Source organism: Papaver somniferum, chromosome 8, assembly GCF_003573695.1.
Source record: "Papaver somniferum cultivar HN1 chromosome 8, ASM357369v1, whole genome shotgun sequence".
NCBI lineage: Eukaryota > Viridiplantae > Streptophyta > Magnoliopsida > Ranunculales > Papaveraceae > Papaver > Papaver somniferum.
Window position 1 is genome coordinate 2,631,730 of NC_039365.1, and position 18,872 is coordinate 2,650,601.

Here is an 18,872-nt window from a genome sequence, read left to right on the forward strand (position 1 = left end):
TGAAAGTTCTAACGTGAAGATAACCACTTAATTAATAAGAACAACCACCAGACATGGGGTGTCAACTTCAGAAGCGCACGAGACTAAAAGCAAAAACTAATTTGGAGAGCATAGTCATAGAGATTCCTTATGTCCCCTTTGGCTCTCTCTATATAAGCTTCACAACAGGTCTTCATTTCTTCATCCAAAAAACTGAAATCTAATAAACTTTCTTCTTCTACTAATTCAATACAAAATGGCTTCTTTCCATGTTCGGTCCATCAGTTTACCTACAAACTCACATCCTCTCACTCTTGCAGTGGAGGAACAATTGTGCCAACTAAAAGAATCTTCATCAATCAGCCAAAATTTATCTGGTCTCCAAAAGTTATACGAGTGTGTAGAGGATTTCCTTTCTACTCAAGATGGCAAATGCTTAGACACTGTTTTGGAGGGATCTATCATGTTGTTGGATGTTTGCAGTATTATTAAGGATGTATTGTCTCAGATGAGGCAATATGTTCAAGAACTACAATCTTCCATTCGTAGACGATCAAATGAAGTTTCTGAATACATGACCTCAAGAAAGAAAATCACCAAAGTGATCCGCAAGTGCCTTGCAGATCTTAAGAACAACAAGAAAAATGATACCGAAATTAGCTTGCTAGCAGAAGTTGAAGCTACAACTCTTGCGGTTTTTGAATCTATATTGTCCTTTGTTTCTGCTCCAAAGCAAAACAAGTCTTTGATCTCTAAATTGACGCTCACCAAGCGAATTGCACACAGCGAAGAAACTTCCGAAGTAATGAAGGTTGACATTGCCGTAAAAGCCCTTACCAAAGGCATTGAAGTAAACAATGTACAAAAAACATTGGGAGCCCTTGAAATGACCCTTCAAGATCTTGAAGATGGACTAGAAACTGTCTTCAGGTGTTTAATCAAACACAGAGTTTCACTTCTAAACATCAACTAGTAGTAACATATATCGCTACTGATCCACCATTAGCATTTTCGCGTTTTATTATGAAAATGCGCATGGAATTTTGTACACATTTACTGTAAATGAAAAGAAAGTAAATATCAAAAATAATTATTTAACTACATATATCTCCATTTTTATTACTTGCTGCAAAGTACATCTGGATGATTCTAATTAATCGTTGCAATAATTGAGCGTTCATGGTAATGGTTCGCTAGCTACGTGTTCATCCTTATCAAACTACCATCGACTTAATATTCGAATCATAAGAAGATGGCAATGTAGTCAGATAGGGAACATTATTATTTGGTAATAAATATCTCACACATGCATAACCGATCTTATTTAGGCTGTCAGGATAATATTCTAATTGTCTGCAGCGATAATGATCCAAAAAATGCGTATCGAATGCACTAATTGAAAGTGTACATGGGTGTCTATGTACCTGTCTTATTTACTCCACCCCATTGTTTTTAAAAGCGTACACTTCACGTTTCGGAGCGTACATTTCGTTTCAAATTTCAGCATTTCGCTCTGAAGCGGATATGTGAAGCGCATCTTTCGTGAAGCGTACGCTTCACGCTTCGGAGCGTACACTTCGTTTCAAATTTATGTATTTCGCTTCAAAACGGTTATGTGAAGTGCGCTTTTTGACTTAGTCAACTCCTTTCTTGTCTAATTTTTAAAGCTTTTAAAAGAAAAACATAAATGTTTTAAGGGGAATCAAACACCCCGCCTCCTACTCGCCTGGAGAAGGTTGAACTGGTGTGCACACACTTTGTTTTTGATAATAATTAGACTTATATAAAATTTATATTGATATTATCTTCCTAATAAATTTATAATTACTAGTTGCGTCTAATTATTTCTAAGAAAACATCTATTTCAAACATCAACCATCAAGCGACGCTTCAGGCTTCGATGTACGCCTCGCTTCCTAAAATAAAAAACGCTTCATGCTTTCAATACCTTGCTCCACCCCTTCTTTAGGTAAAACACCATTTTAATCATACAAATATGATAATGTTGTTCGATCTGTAACCATGATATCATAAAGGTAAGCAATATCAGTATATGGTTGAGAAAAAATAATCGATATGATTTATTATGATATAACAAGGCTGTCATATTCTAACATAACATACATAAACATCGCATAAGTGGATGGCCAAAATGTTAGTCGTGCATATACAAATAGTCGATTGTGTGGCTCTCCCAAGCCCATATTTGCCAATCCTAATCTCATTTTTGCCTATCACAAGCTCCTCAAAACTTTTGGGTCTTGAGGCACATTGAATGAAAACAAAATGGAGTCGTTAGTTAGTAAAACCAATAACTCCTTATCCACAAATTTTAATAATAACAGTAATGTCGTTATTGTTTACATTTTTATAATTATTATTTTCAACTCTATTATTTTTTCTTTTTTTTAATTTATAAAACCTACATATAAGTTCGGCTGACAAGTTATCAGTCGAACCTAATTATTTTTAAAAACATACATAGGTTACGCAGACAAGTTATCAGCTAAAACTTAAGTTTTCTAAAAACATACTTAGGTTGACTCTAACAAAAAATAAGACAGCCGAACCTAGTGGTGTTCCCCATAAAATGATGTCGGATATCATTTCGTGGGTAACTATCAGCCAAATTTTTCATCAACCCTTTTAGAACAAAGGAAAATGAGTGGTACGACCGATAGATTTTGGGTTTGGATTATTGTCTACTATTATTTACGCAGATTTTTGCTACATTAGAAATATAATTTTGGAAACCATGAGGTAGATCTTATGCCACTAGTCAGTCATATTTTCATTGGATAGATTTGGGTTATAGGATAAAAATATGGGTGTCGTGCCATATTCTGAATCATATTACAGACTTCTTTGTTAAAAGCAAAAAATATTATGTTTTGATTTTTGAGATTCAGTTGTCTAATACTCTAAGAGCAAACTTTTAGTTACAATGTAAATTATGCATATATTTGGGAGGCCTGAGGTACATTTTGTATCACTAGTCAATTACTTTTTTCATGTGATAGGTTTTGAATTATATGGTAAGTTTTGGCAAAGTATCAAACTGGAGTTGCTACAAAGATTTCTTGGGAAAACGAATAATTTTTTTTATGATTTAAATAATAGGTTACCTAATAAATTTATGGGCACATTACCAGATTTAGAGTTATATTGCATATTTTTTGGTAAAAATAAAAATGAAAAAGATCGTTTGATTTACTCTTTTTTTCTTTTGGCTCGAGTGTCTTCCACTGTAAGAGCGGATTTCTGCTACATTAGAAATTATGCATATTTCTCACGGTTTAAGGTAGATTTTGAATCACCATTCAATTATTTTTTCATGGGATGGATTTTGAGTTGCACCGTAAACTTTTGACCGTAGTCCCATATTCAACGTTACGTTGTAGATTTCATGGTAAACAGAGACAAGAAAAAAAATCTAAGGTTATCATTTTTGGGCTTGGGTTGTCTACTTCTATGAAAACAAAAAATTTGTTACATGGAAAATTTTGCACATTTTGGATGGTCAGAGGTAGATTGAGTCACTAGTAAATTATTTTGTCATATATAGATTTTTTTCTTACATGGTAATTTCTGACCACAATGCCAACTTTCTTATTATCTCAATTTTTTAAGGACGGTTCCAAGGGGAACGCACACATATATCGTGTCAGGTGTCCTAACAAACTGACCGCGCCAATATGGTAAAAGCGCTAAGAGATTGAATCGTTAACTATCGATGAAGCCTACATCGCTAGCTAGCATCGGAGTCTCCACTGCTAGCGATGTACTCTAAACTACTCGGCTTAATTTCCATCGCCAAAGGTCGGTGTTCTATTGTCTATAAATAGCACTACTCATCTTTATATTTCCTTCACATCTATTTCAAAAAAAAAATTATCCCCTTATACATGGAACAAATAAGAGAAAAATTTTAAAACAATTTTATTTTGAAAGAAAGAGTGGTAGAACAAAAATAAGACCATAAGAAAACATAAAAGGCAAAGGAAGAACCAGCTCCCCGGCCGATATGTGGTGGTGTCTGGAATATGAATAAAGAAACAGAATTTGTGAATGCTAGACAACTAGCTGGTTCTTGTGTATTACATATGAATATATCCATCCACACCGGGCGAGTTAATTTAAGTAAACTAAGAAGCAGGGGTTTGAGATCAATACAATATTTGAGTTCCTTCCCGAAACTATTCAAGAAAGGGTCCAAAGATATTGTCATCGTTTAAATTATGTGAAAGTCAAAAACCACATGACTCAAATTGTGCGAGTGATATTAGAACGTTGGTGGGTTACTGCAAATATGTTCTTTTTCTAGGGTTTCAAATGTGGTAAGTTTATTTTTTTCTCCAATACAAATTTTTAGTCTTATTTAGATTCAATTTTTAGTTTTAGTATTATAACCATATTGTTTATAGGGTCTACATCGCTAGATTCGTACATGTTGACAAGAATACAATATGAGGGGTATATATATCCATATTACCAACTAAAGTGGTGTAGTCGGGTCGAAAATAGAAAGAACTACTTCCATTGTACTCAAATAAGGAAAGTAAGAGTACAAAAAATTACATCCAAGTGGAATAAGAGTGCCTGGGTTGAAGAGTTTTTTGAAGCGTTATCATGGGAAATTACGGACAACTTTAGAGCGGAATAACAAAACTTGTTTCCTAACAATTATCCTGAGCTTGAACATATTTTTGTGTTATACATATTAGGACAAATTATGTTCCTCAATGGTAGCCCAATGACATTAGATAGTTTTCTCGAAGCTTTAGAAGATTTTGCAAAAGCACCAACTTATGATTAGGGATCTGCAATTTCATCTGAACTTTACATAACCCTTGGCGAATGCTCGTGTGCTAATAAGGATAACATGAATGGATTTTGAGGAGTGTTAGAAGCAAGAAACACAATTCACTTCTATTATTTGATTTACTATCAACTTAATTTTTAAATTGGTTAATGTATCAAAACAACAATGTTTATCAATGTTATTCTCGGTGGTATACTTACTTTGGTGTTTGCGAACCTGATATTCACGATAAAAGGATTATCTTTCCAACCGTGTACAAGTACAAAGCTAATAATTGGACTCCTGATCAGGTTAATAACGGTCTAAATGCTTACATAGTTCATAGGATGCAACAATTGTGCATAACAAGTGAAAACATAAAGCTCATGTTGTATGTTTTAATTAACCAGTACCATGAAGATACAACCCAGAAAATGCTATAGTTTAGTTGTACGAGGATTACGTTTTACATCCTATTATTAGGCATGGTATTTGGTATTACGCATTCATATTCGGCTGTGTTAAATTTACACCCCAAATGTTGTACCATCGCCAGATGGAGAAGCCATATTAAAAAATGTGAGTCAAAATCGAGAAAATTAAAGAAGGTATGAATTGAAATAAAATTGGAATTTGGTATTTGGTATTTATAGGGTGATGTTTTTCTAACCGTTGGATGAAGTATTTTTGGGCGTTGTACTCTACACCAAGAGGTTTAATCTACGCCCCTAGCAGCTAATAGTCGATCACCAGGTGTAGATTCTACCAAGCGGGAGAGACTCCCCACTTGATGGAAACTGGACCTTGCCTGGCTAAGCGGCATATTTGCCAGCAGCCAGTTCAATTTGTCACTTTTTTCTTCACACCTTCTACAGGGTTAAGAAAAACACAAAACCTTAACGGAAAAAAAACAAAAAAACCAAAAACACTAGTTCCTATAAGAAACCTTGCCATATGTATTCTCCTTTAAGATGCTAATCATCTCACTATTAAAATTTTCAATACTAATATTAACAAAACCTTTTCTAGGGTGCCTCCACATTACAAGTGTATCCAAATTTCAAATACTAATAATAACAAAATTTTCAGTTTATCACTGTACCTATATTGGATCCTTCCTAGTTTGGGGTCTAACCATTTTATTTGGGGCCTATGATTACAAGACAAAGAAAGACATTTTGAAATAAAATGAAAAAACCCTTATCCAACTGTTTTATTTAAAGGCTAATTTACCGCTGATTAATTAGTGTTAATTCCTGTGATTCATTGGTGTTTAATCAAGTTAACCTAGAAATCAACTAATGTTAATTCATCATCAAATCATGAAATAAATTATTTTTTTTCAAAAACTCAACCTAGAAATGGTTGATGTTCATGCCCTCGTAAACCGATTCTGGGTTGAGTTTTTTAACCCACGAAGAAAACTTATAATTGGTTTTTACGGATGTACACAAAAATCGATTATTATACTCATTTATAAATTTGATACTCATTTTCAGATCGAGTATAAAGTCATACTCGTTTTGAAATTGTTTGCTAAATCATACTAATGCTCATTTTTAATTTTGGAATCGGGTATAAAATTGTTTTTATTTCGAGTAAAAATTATGCTTGAACTGAAAATAATGAAAATACTCATTCTATGATCGAATAGTAATTGAAAATAATGGGTTGACCATAATCGGTTTACAAGATACACACATAAAAACCGATTCCTGACATTGCACAACAGGAATCGGTTTATAAAAGTGCTCATGTACGTAATCTGATTCTAACAAAAAAAAACAACAGAAAAATAGTTATCTCTTTTATAACAGAATCGGGTTATGTGGGCGTTAACGTAGACCGATTCTGGTTCAATTTTCTCCAACCATAATGCACATCTAGGACAATTGGTCTTTGTCGGCATGAATAACAACCATTTCTAAATGAAATCGGTTTACAAGTACATTGACGTAGACCGATTCTTATAAACCCGGAAAACGTTGATTTGGAAAAATTGGATTTTTGAGTGATTGCATGTTATTGAAACCTAATCTAGAGAATTGGGTTGATAGAAAAGTACATGATTCGAGCTAAAATGAAAAAGTACCTACTTTAGAGGATTGGGTGATTATCAATAACGTTTACGTTTGAAAATGAAAATAAAAAAAAGGAGAAGAAGAGAAAAAGAATCGGTTAAAGTAGGATGGAGATGGAAATTAATTTTATTTTTGTTTTTGTTTTTATTATTAGGATATAATGGGGATAAGTTGGTAGTACTAAAGTTTCATAGAGGATAAATTGGTAGTTCCATCAAATTTAGACACCCTTTATCGTTTTATATTGGGTGGATGAAGAAAATCATAGGCCCCAAATAAATGCCTTAGGCCTCAAACTAGGAAGGTACTCGATTCAAAAGTGGAAAATTGGCTAGTTTTCCTTATGCACAGGAACCGGCCTATAAAACGTAGGTAGGAATACTAGTTCTACACACAACTATCTCTAAGGCTTATTCCTATGCATATGGCAAACATCATATTTTGCCATATACGCACCCACTACGGGTATGCCAAAGTGCCAAACGTATATGCCTATATGTCAAACTATAACATATAGGACTATACGACACATATTCCAGTGAGCGATAGAGTTTCCATCGCTAGATGGTCTAAATACCGCTCGTTGGTCATTACAGCGCTAGCGACAGTCACTACATCGTTTGCTGACTTAAACATTGTTCATCGGTTCCTCATCCAACGGCCACTATTCCCCCTATAAATGCCCATTTCAACTCACACCATCTCAATTTCAAATTCATTTCAACATGCCTAGTGCTCGCAGATATAACCGAAGTGGATTTCACTCAAGAAGAAGATATTTCTCTCATTCGATGTTGGGTTTCAGTTGCAAGCGATAGAGATTTCAATTTAGAGACTTTTAACTTATGGGGCACTGTGTTTCAAAGGTTTGTGACGTTATTAAGTCACGTAAATTCAAGAAGACCAAATGAGTGTCTTCAAAATCGTTATTGTTTCATCAATAACGATGTGAGAAAGTATCAACAAATTATGTGGTTGATAAAATGGGATAATCCTGCGTTGTCAACTGGAGAACTAAAAATTAGAGCTTATATCAAATTTGCCGAAGACAACAAAAGATGTTTAGTCACGACGAATGTTATGAACTCTATAAGGTTCACGTTCAGGGATTCATTTTTTTAAGTATTATTGCATTATACAATTAAGGTTAATTTTTAATGAAATGTAAAACTAGTTTCTCTTTGAGTATTAATCTAAAAGATAGTTTCCATTAATTAAAATAAAAAGATAGACACTCATCATAAGATGGTTCTATTAATCCTTTAACTTTTCTGTTTATTTTTATTTTCTCACTCATCATATTTCTATTCTCACTGAATAAAATTTTGTTAAACTACAAAAGAGAAGAAAACAGAAGAAAAGAGAACAAATTTTAGAAGGTAAGGGGAGGTGTGAAGGGGAAGAAGAGATGATGCGGTATTTATTGGCGTTAAAAAGTAACGTCGATGATATTAATTATAACGTTGGCGCTAGAGTCAATATCGAGCGACATTCATGGCAGCGCTGGCGATAAATACTTTATCGCTGGCGATATTGTCAAGATCGTACGATAGAAACTCTGTCACTCAGTGGTTTTCCCATAATAACGCAACTCGTTTTCCATGCCACCCGGTGTGTTAAACAAGTTTTTTTTTGGCATGTGCATATGAATAGGCCTAAGGACCGTTCCTCTGGGCATGGCAAACATTCAAGTTTGCCATTTTTACACCTATTATGGAGCTGGAAAATTGGCCTGGCTAAGTGGAAAATTATACACTTAGCCAGGCCAGGTCAAGTTTCTATCGAGCGATCGAGTCTCGAACGCTCGGTCAAGACAACACCGTTAGCGGCTTTTATAATACCGGGCGGTCTATTCTACACCGCTATATAGAATCTGATCCAACGGCCAGAAATCTTACCCCTATAAATACCATTTTAACTCACATCTTCTCTTCTGTACTCTTCACATTTGTTAATCTAAAACAAATTTCATCATCCAACTCTTTCATTAACTCGTATTGTATAATTTCTTTATTATGTCTCAATCTAATATTCAATATAATAAAAATAAGAAGATTAGGGGTCCAAAATTTATCGTAGCCGAAGATGAAAGCATTTGCAGAAACTATGTGTTCTTTACAGAAGATAGTGTCGATGGTTCCCAACAACAATCTACCAAGTTGTGGGATAACATATTTGCTAAATTTCATGAAGAAACTATGAACATCAACGATCGTGATGCAAACGTATTGTCCAGTCGCTTCGTTATAATCAACTCCCAAGTTTCCTTGTATCCTCCTGCTATAATGCAACATGCTCGTGCTCGAGCGAGTGGTGTTGTCGATGTTGATGTCGAACGAAAGTGTCGAACTGATGGCACCATAAACATGGGAAAAAATTTGGTTATGAAAGTTGTTATCATATTTTGAAAGTGTTGCCTAAATATAATCCAAAAGTGTTAGAAAACATGTAGAATATACCTGCAAGTTCAGCATACACTTCTTCACCTTCAACGCCAGCTTCACAACCATCTCAATCATCTCATCCCCCTTCGGATAATCCATTTTATTCACCAGAATCGATAACAAACAACAATTCCAACTTGAATGTCAATGTTGCGATCAAGAGAAAATTATTTGGAAGAAATCATACAAGAGAAACGAGAAAAGCTGCCCAAGAAGGAGAAGCAAGTGAAGGTGTTTTGGATACTTCGATACAGCATCAGAAGACCGTCGAAAAACAAAGAGCAGTAGACCGACAGTTCTTGACTAGGGAGATGAAAAAACATCGACAAACTCAAGAGAAATTTGTTTCAGACTATGACAAGAATAAGATTCTAAATGCGAACACCTCAACAATGAATACCAGACAATTGATGGTATGGGAGATGGAGATGGACAGGTTAGAAGAGGAGTTGGAAAAAAAAAGAAACAAGAGAAACATGGAAAAACAATTTGGAGTTCAAGCTGAAGATGAGGATGATGAAGACCACGATGAAGTAGTGTCACTTAATTAATTAATGTAACAACTTTAATTTTAATGAATATGTAGTAATTTGGTTATGGTGAATGAAATTTTTCTAGTTTTTTCATTACAAATTGTTCTAGTTTTTTTATTACACTAAAACTTTAACTTGACAACATCCATGAAAACTAAACTTTAGAGTAGAACTAAACTTAAGCCTATAACTAAATTGTTCTAGTTTTTTCATTACATTAAAACTTAAAATTGACAACATCCATGAAAACTAAACTTAAGACTATAACTAATTTTTTTTAGTTTTTTCATTACATTCAAAAACAAACTTTGACAACATCCATGAAAAAGCCTAACGTCCCATACAAGTTATTAGAAACTCCTTAAGAATTTGGTAATGCACTTCATATTCGGAATATTTTCCTTTCCATCTTCGCCACTCGTCTCGAGTTCGTGTTCCCAATTCATCATTGGTGTCACCTCTAAGACGATATCGAGTGACAATCCTTTTCATAGTTATAAAATCCACAAGATCTTTTTTGATATTCATGAATCGGCAAAACAAAGCAGCGCGATCCCGGTTATGAGGATTGCATGTCTCTGTGCATACGGCATCATGAATTTTACCCAAATAACTTATAGTAGGTAAATTGTTCATCCGTTGTTCTTCATCTCTCTTCAGGTAGTATATTACATAGTTTCTACAAAGAGATAAATCTTCATATTCAGTGAATCTAGGATCATCCATAAATTACCGAGAAAGTAGAGAAGTGAAGGTGTTATTTTGAAATGGATGAAATGAAGGTATACTTATAAGAAATGTTGGCGATTGAGTCTAGACCGCTACTTTTAATGACTGTTAAATTTTTTTTAACTTAAACAACTTCAAAACAAAACTATGAAACAATAAATGAAACTTAAACAATTAAACAACTTCAAAACGAAACTATAAAATAACAAATGAAACAACACTGAAATAACAAATGAAATAACACTACTCAATTCTTCCTCCATCTCTTCCAAACTCAGCCCACATATTCACTCTGAGATCTTCCCTTAACCTGTTATACAGAGTTCTGTTCTCAATATGACTAGTCATTTGCACATAGTTCCTTGGAGGTAATCCTCTTACTGGTATAATCTCAAGCCTTAAGTCTCCATCTTAATGGTTAGTCCAATTCTTATTATGACGAGTTTCCTGGATTACCATGTTATGCATAATGCTGCAAGTCAGCATAGTCTTATGCATTTCACGAGCACTTAGACCACGATAAGGCCCACAAATGATTGCGAACTTCCTCTTCAGAATTTTTAGAGCATTTCTCGGGCAAACTCGCATGTGTTGCTATCTCAAGCATGTTTGTCAATGTTAGTGTTCAAAACTATAAGTCTTGATTTCTAGTCTATTATAGATAAGCATCGGACTAGGATAGAAAGTGTAGTTGAGCTCAAGGACTTCATGGCAATTCATCATACAAGTATAAGAACTACTCAAGGAACCAGTGGAACTTCTAGACAAAAAGGTATGTGGAGACTTGAACTTATCTATCACTCAAAAGTCTATCTACTCTATCTCCTACTCTTTGATACAAGAAGTCGTACGCTATATATATATATAGACTTTCATTATACACATTTGGTATTTCAACCCGAGTATATCTCGCCTATCTATATCTGGATCGAAATATGTGTTGGTAAGCTTTTTCGCTTTAACCCAGTTTATCTTTACCATGTGATGAAAGTCATGATATGTTTCACTACAACAAACAGCAGCATTTGTGACAATATATTTGCAACACCTAAAAATGTGTTGGTAATATTATGCATCAATGACGTTTTGTGCGTTGCATATATATTGCGTTAAGTAGGTACAAAAATAGCGTCAACTAATAATTTTCGATACTTCTGTTACCGTTATAAATAAAATTTGAATTAAAAGAAAATATAAAATAAATAAATTATTTTTCCAGGATTTTTTAGTGTAAGAAATATATTTACCAAAAGATATCCGGTAAAACTAAATGATTTTTTTCTAATAACCGTCTTGAACGTGCGAACTTAGTGGATCGGCTAATAACCAGTTAACCTTTCTTCCCCAAATTCCCGCCTTTTTATCTTTTGAAGTTTTTTTCTTTTTTTAATGTTAATTTCTGTGCTAAGACTCTTTAATTTTTGGGAATTTTTTTATATTTATTTTGATCTAAACAGGAAATAGACATGTTCAAGTAGACGTTCTTTTACATTAGACCAGGCTATCACTTAGTTGAAGATCCAATCCATGTCTGTGACTGGAATTCATGAAATTCCTTCAAGATAAAGAGAATATATTTGAGTCTCATTGTACAAGAGATAAATTCAACTCAAAGAATTGGTTCCAGATCCAGAACAACAACACCATGTATGAGGATCAGATTGGAATCGAAATTTTATCAAGAAATCACAAGATCTAAATGTACGAATATATATTAGTTCAACAACATTTGGATGTATTTGGTATTCCTTGTATAAAGCTTTTTTTTACTGATGGGATTGTACCAAGTCTATTGCTTTCTTATAATGTTCAAAATATAGTATTTCTTTTCACTGGAAATTTTGTGATCTCTTTTTGATGAAAATGTTCTGTGTGCTCATGATCTTTAATAACTATCGGAACAATTTTGTTTTTGTTCATAAAAATAATCATTACCAATTTTTTTTTATTATGTTCGCACGAACAAGAAATTAATTATTTTTTTACTCGGAATCGTTGAGAAAAAATATATAAATTGTTTAATTAATAATTTGAAAAATAAATTAATAATGTATGAAATAAATAGAAAAAAACTATTTTGGGGCATAAATTATTTGTGACGAATAAAATTATAATTGTGATAGAAAATTATGCTACAAAAGCTCCTCAATATAAGTGACGTTTTTGGCGTCACTCTGATTATTTGCAACACCTGTTTTTGTAATGCATTAATCAACAGACAATAAACGTCACAAAAATATATTTCTGACGCAAAATCAAATAGTTGTGACGTCATTTTTCATTGGAAAAAACATGTTTCGTTGTAGTGTTTCAATCATCTTGAAAATGCTTTGACGAGAAATGGTGTATCAACTATATAACTTCCTCTAAGAATGTTTCAATGATTGAAATGAGAGTTTAGATTACATAACCAATGGTGGACATAAGCATTATTGTGGAAACACATTTATGTATAAGTCCTATTCCTTGAACCAAAGTTTGCGAACTTTGTTGATCAAGAGAACCGGAAGAATGGCGTGAGCCAAGACCGCGAACTGCCGAAGTTCTCAAACCCGAGAATTTCTGCTGGAATTGACAAACTACTTGCGTGAAACTAATTCCGCGAACCCAATCCGTCAACTGGCGAAGCTCTCATACCCGAGAATTTCTGCTGGATTTTGTAAACTCTTCTCGGTAACTTAAGTCCGCGAACCTAGTCTGCGAACTTGAGAAGGTTATATATCTGAACATGATTTCTGAGATTTCCTTGCAATCAAATCATCTTTGCTTAAATTGTGTCTTGTGTAGTACATGAGATTTCCTTGCAATTGAACAACTCTCTAACTAGTTCATTTGAAGTCATTTGATCTAGTTATGGTGAAGAAGAACATGGTTGATATGAAATGCTCATATGGATAACCTTTTTGTTAACTATTGTTGAACCAACAAGTGCATATGTTTGGGTACGGTTAATAAACCTAGAAACGTGCATTGCAAAGTATGAATAACAACCTAATTTTTCGATCTAACGGTTGAGAAATATAAGATTGAATCTAAATCATGCTTTCATATAACGGTGGATATTGATTGCTTTGTTACCAAGGTAACTTATATCGTTTTGAGATCCCGGGAAACTAAAAAAGCGTGCCATATCCAACAATCATAAGAAGCAGCAGCCTCAAGGATAACCGTTGGTTTTGTGTAGTGACCCTTATACTGACCGGCCCAATAGGTAGGGCATCCGTTCCGTATCCAATGCATGCAGTCAAGACTACCCAGCATTCCGGGAAATCCCCTTTCCTGATTTTGCTTTAATATTTCTCTAACATCCGCGTCAGTTGGTTTTCGTAAATAGGTTGGACCAAAATGATTAATCATTGTTTTGCAAAACAGCGAAAGATACTTGTATGTGGTTGTTTTGCCAATGCGAAGGTACTCATCGTTAAAATATGGAGGTCTGTTATATCCTAGAATCCTTAAGGCCGAAGTAACCTTTTGTTCAGGGCTATGACCTCCAATATTCAGTGCATCATACTGATAATTAAATTGATCGAGGTTCTACCTGACAAATCTCACCAATGATCTTTAACAGCAAATATCGGGGCATGCAGAATCGGCCTTGGAAATTTTCATCAGAGAACACACAGTCGGGAAGAAAATAATCGTGCAACAGCTTCTCGTGCCATTCATCCAGACCCCGGTACGTATATCTTCTTGTGAACACTTCTTTTGGCTATAGATCTCTAGGTATTTTCCCCTATGAATATATATAGCTCCAACAAATTGTTGGTTAGTTCATTATCTTCATCTGACTCATCATCAATTTGTTTCAACGGCGTCTGAACGAATATTCGTTGTTGTTCTTCAAATCGATCCATATGAATACGCACTTGTTCGTCAGAAGAATCCATTGAGTTGAAAATAAAAATTAAATAGAGGATTAAGGGTACAAAAGAGTAAGATGATAGAGTTAATGAAAAAATGAGGTGTGATTAATTGAATTGAATGGGGTGAATTTATAGGGAGATGTGGGGGAAAATAGCCGTTACTTCACTATTTAATAAGCGACGATTACAAGACCGACCGGTTTTATAAAGACCGGTAGCGGTCGAATCTCCATCGCTAACGGTCGAGTCTCGACCGCTAGCAATATTTATAAAAACGGTCGGTCTAGGCTCAACCGTTCGGTGGATACTCGATCGGTTAGCTCATTTCCCATAGTGGCGCGGCCAGTTTGCCAGACTGGCATGGATAATGAAGGGTTTAGCCAACCCATAGGAACCAGCCTAATAAGGCACACTTTAATTAGACAAAACTCTGCTCTCTTTTTTAGGGTTTTCGTTTCCAAAAACCGTAGCTAAACCCTCCCCTTTATCCGACTAAAATCCCCTGAGAAATTGGTTCATAATCTTGATCATGGCTACTTCTATCACCCTCAGATCTCTGATTAGACGTGGTATTTTTACTTCTTCCTCGGCTTTATGCTCTGAATGTGTAAGTTCTTCATCATTATTTACTCCATCATGATTCAATTTCTCTTATGCTTAGCTTTTTCATGAAAACTAGATTGGGTTGATTTTTTTAGGGTTTTTCGTAGTTCAATTATCTATCATGAACTGGAAATTATGTTCAATTCAGAAGATAAAAATTAAAAAAATTATTTCAATCTGGTAGTATAATAGGATATTGGGTGTAGGGATAAATGTTTGATTTTTGTATCTTATTGGTGTGTCTAATAGAAAGCACAGATTGAGTCCAAGAGTGAGACTACTGTGACCAATCCAAAAATGTTGGTTTTTTAATTTCAAAACTTCAGATGATTACAAGTATGTTAAGCGATGCGGAATGCGTAGGATAATTGAGTCACCTAATGGCGATATGTCATTTGTGTTCACGAAGACTCTTAAAGAAATGATAAACGGCATTATCTTTTAAAATAAAGTTGCTATGGAGAAAGCTCGTGGTGTGAAAGTGACCAATGTTGCGTTTCTGATACCTACGTACATCGACGACCATCAGAAGCGGATTATAATGGAAGCCGCAAATGATGCTGGTTTGTTCTTTGAAAAGTTTATTACAAACATAGCTGACAACCCTTTTCTTAATCGGACATATGTTCACGAGGGATAATTCGCTATACTACTTGCTCTTCCGGGTGTGTTTAATGTTCCTATCAAGGTATGCTATATAACTTTAGTTCATTTAAGATTTTATTGATGTTGTTTATGGGTTACTGATATTTTCTATCTCTTTTAGGAGTTCGTATAAAGTGGTGATAAATATGTGTCAGAAACAATTTTGAGCGAGTTACAAAAAAACTCGTGGATATGACTTGAAGCAGGATCCAGCAATGGTCCAAAAGATTAAGGAAGCAGTTGATAGGGCAATGGCACGAATGTCATCATCAAATTTGAAAAAAACTGGTATCAAGCTCAATCTTCCAGTTGATGCTGGTCAACCTGATGATAGTACAACAATTACATGGTCAATCGATTGATTCTAACTCCTCAGAGGTAAATTTTGTTCTCTCTTTTTATTATCTTCTGAAACAATGAATCAGGGCTTACTTTTGGCTGTTGTAACTTGTTACGACTCTTTTGTTGATGGGTATGTAGATAGACTAGCATTTTAAAACAAAGAAGAAAACATGTTTTGTGACTGTAAAAATTTTCACTCTTCTCAGTTGTAGCCTCTAACGCTGCCCTTTGTATCTAATGATATCAATCAAAAAACATCTATATGCGAGAACTTTCGGCATGGTTTGTTGTTATGTTACAAAGACATAGTTAATCTAGCTTGATAGGTGTACTTTAGGTGTATGAATAGTATTGTATTTTGTGTGTTCTAGCTTATTTCAGTTGAAGTCACGCAGAAACGGCCGGTAAACATGTTGAACTTCAGGTTCTCATCGAGTCTAGGATTTTCATCTTTTTGTCGACTTATATTGGTATGTCAGATATAACAATATTTCAGACCAGCCATGAGTCCCTTTATCCTGAATTGCTTGAGCATCATAAATGAGAAATGTAAAGAGCCTAAATTTCCATGGAATATCCTTCCATAATGTCTCTGTAGCAACTAAACCAGCATTCTTAATCTTTCTTTATAAAACCTATCACATTTTGCTGAAGTTAGTTGCTGATATATAGAATGTTTGAATAATTCTCTGCAGTATGTGTGTCATGTGTGTAGGAAGTCCATTGTGGAATTATATTAGCTGAAAGTATCTTGGATCTTGTTCGGTTGTTCCTCCAAGATACTTCTATCCAAGTTTGGCCGAGCTAGATGGAAGATTGTAAGAGCTAGAACACGTATTGTTTGGGAGAGAACACAACTATAAGAGGAGAACACGAACTTGAATATAAGACGTTCTATTGATATAACTTGTGTGTACAATTGATCTTTACAAGATACATATATATATATATATATATATATATATATATATATATATATATATTAACTCTTCCTTGAACTCCAAGATAGGATGAATTCCAAAACTAAAACAATTTCCTAAAATACAAAAGACTTCCAAACCTAGAATAGTTTCCTAAAAATACAAAAGACTTCCTTAACAAGATATACGTGTGTTAGGCAACACACATGTATTGTATGCCTTAACACCCTCCCGCAAGCGTAACGGGTGATCTTGAACCGTTAACTTGAACCTTAATAGAGAAAACCGATCTTTAGACAAAGCTTTTGTAAAAATGTCGGCAATTTGATCCTTAGAAGATATAAACCGAACATCAAGAAGTTTCAAAGCAACCTGATCACGCACAAAATGATAATCAATCTCAATGTGTTTCGTCCTTGCATGAAATATAGGATTAACAGTAAGATATGTGGAACCATTATTATCACACCATAGAACTGGAGGTGATTGAGTAGAAACATGAAGTTCGGATAGAAGTGATTGAATCCACATAATTTCAGTAGTATCAATAACAAGACCTCTATATTCTGCTTCAGTACTAGAACGTGACACGGTTTTCTGTTTACGAGCACTCCAAGATATAATATTACCACCCAAGAATACACAATAACCACTGGTTGAACGTCGATCTTCAATAGAACCATCCCAATCGGAATCGGTATATGCGCTAAAGGATAACTGTAGAGAAGAAGACGGCCGAAGAAGAATACCAAACGTAGATGTTTCTTTAAGATAACGAAGTATACGCTTTACTAAGCCCCAGTGAAACTCAGTGGGTGCATGCATAAATTGAAAAACCTTATTAACAGCATATGCTAGATCCAGACGAGTAAAAGTCAAATATTGTAAAGCTCCAATAATACTACGATATTCAGTAGCATCAGTCAACAAGGTACTGTGATCAGAAGACATGTCCCCAGAAGTACTAAGTGGAGTATGAATAGGCTTAACAGCATCCATTTTCGCACGAATAAGGAGATCATGAGCATACCTTTGTTGAGAGAGAAACAAACCAGAGGATGTACGAACTGCTTCAATGCCAATAAAGTAAGACAAAAATCCAAGATCTTTGATTGCGAATTCTTGTTGTAGACGATCAATGATAGACTTAATACTTGTAGAGTTAGAACCTGTAACAATCATATCATCCACATAGACTAGTAAATAGATAGTACCGAGAGAGCCGTTACAGAGAAATAAGGACGAGTCACACTTCGAAGTGACAAAACCAATTTGCAACAAAAAGGTACTAAGCCTGTGATACCACGCACGTGGAGCTTGTTTGAGACCATAAAGAGAACGATGCAACTTGCAGACATGCGTAGGAAAACGAGAATCTACGTAGCCCGGTGGTTGTTTCATATACACCTCTTCTTGAAGTTCTCCATGTAAAAAGTCATTTTGCACATCAAGTTGATGAATTGGCCAATTGGAAGACAAAGCCAATGTAAGAATAAGATGAATAGTACATGGTTTAACAACCGGACTAAATGTTTCAGAATAGTCAATACCCTCTTGCTGATTATAGCCTTTTGCAACTAATCGTGATTTTCGACGTGCAATCGTACCATCTGGATTGCGTTTAATACGAAACACCCATTTACATCCAATAACGGTCATAGAAGAATTATATGGTACTAACGACCACGTACCATTCCGAAGTAGCGCATTAATCTCATCATCGGAAGACATACGCCACTGGGGATCTTTATGAGCCTGTGAAATACAAGTAGGTTCGAGAAGAGAATCACATACCAATGTGTATCTGGAATTTGTTTTAAAAACACCAGCTTTAGACCTTGTCACCATTGGATTAGTGTCAGAGACAGAAGACGGAGACTGCAGACGAAGAACTGGGGAAGAAAAATCAGTGGCGGATGAATCAGACAT

The 18,872-nt window shown here is 34.8% G+C and overlaps 1 protein-coding gene across 1 annotated transcript; it reads left to right on the forward strand.

Moving 5' to 3' along the window:
* The first annotated feature begins 213 nt into the window (after positions 1 to 213).
* LOC113304920 lies at positions 214 to 952 on the forward strand. Its single transcript, XM_026554039.1, has one exon. It carries the CDS (start codon positions 236 to 238, stop codon positions 950 to 952), a length of 717 nt encoding a protein of 238 aa, XP_026409824.1. The 5' UTR covers positions 214 to 235.
* The last annotated feature ends 17,920 nt before the right edge of the window (positions 953 to 18,872 follow it).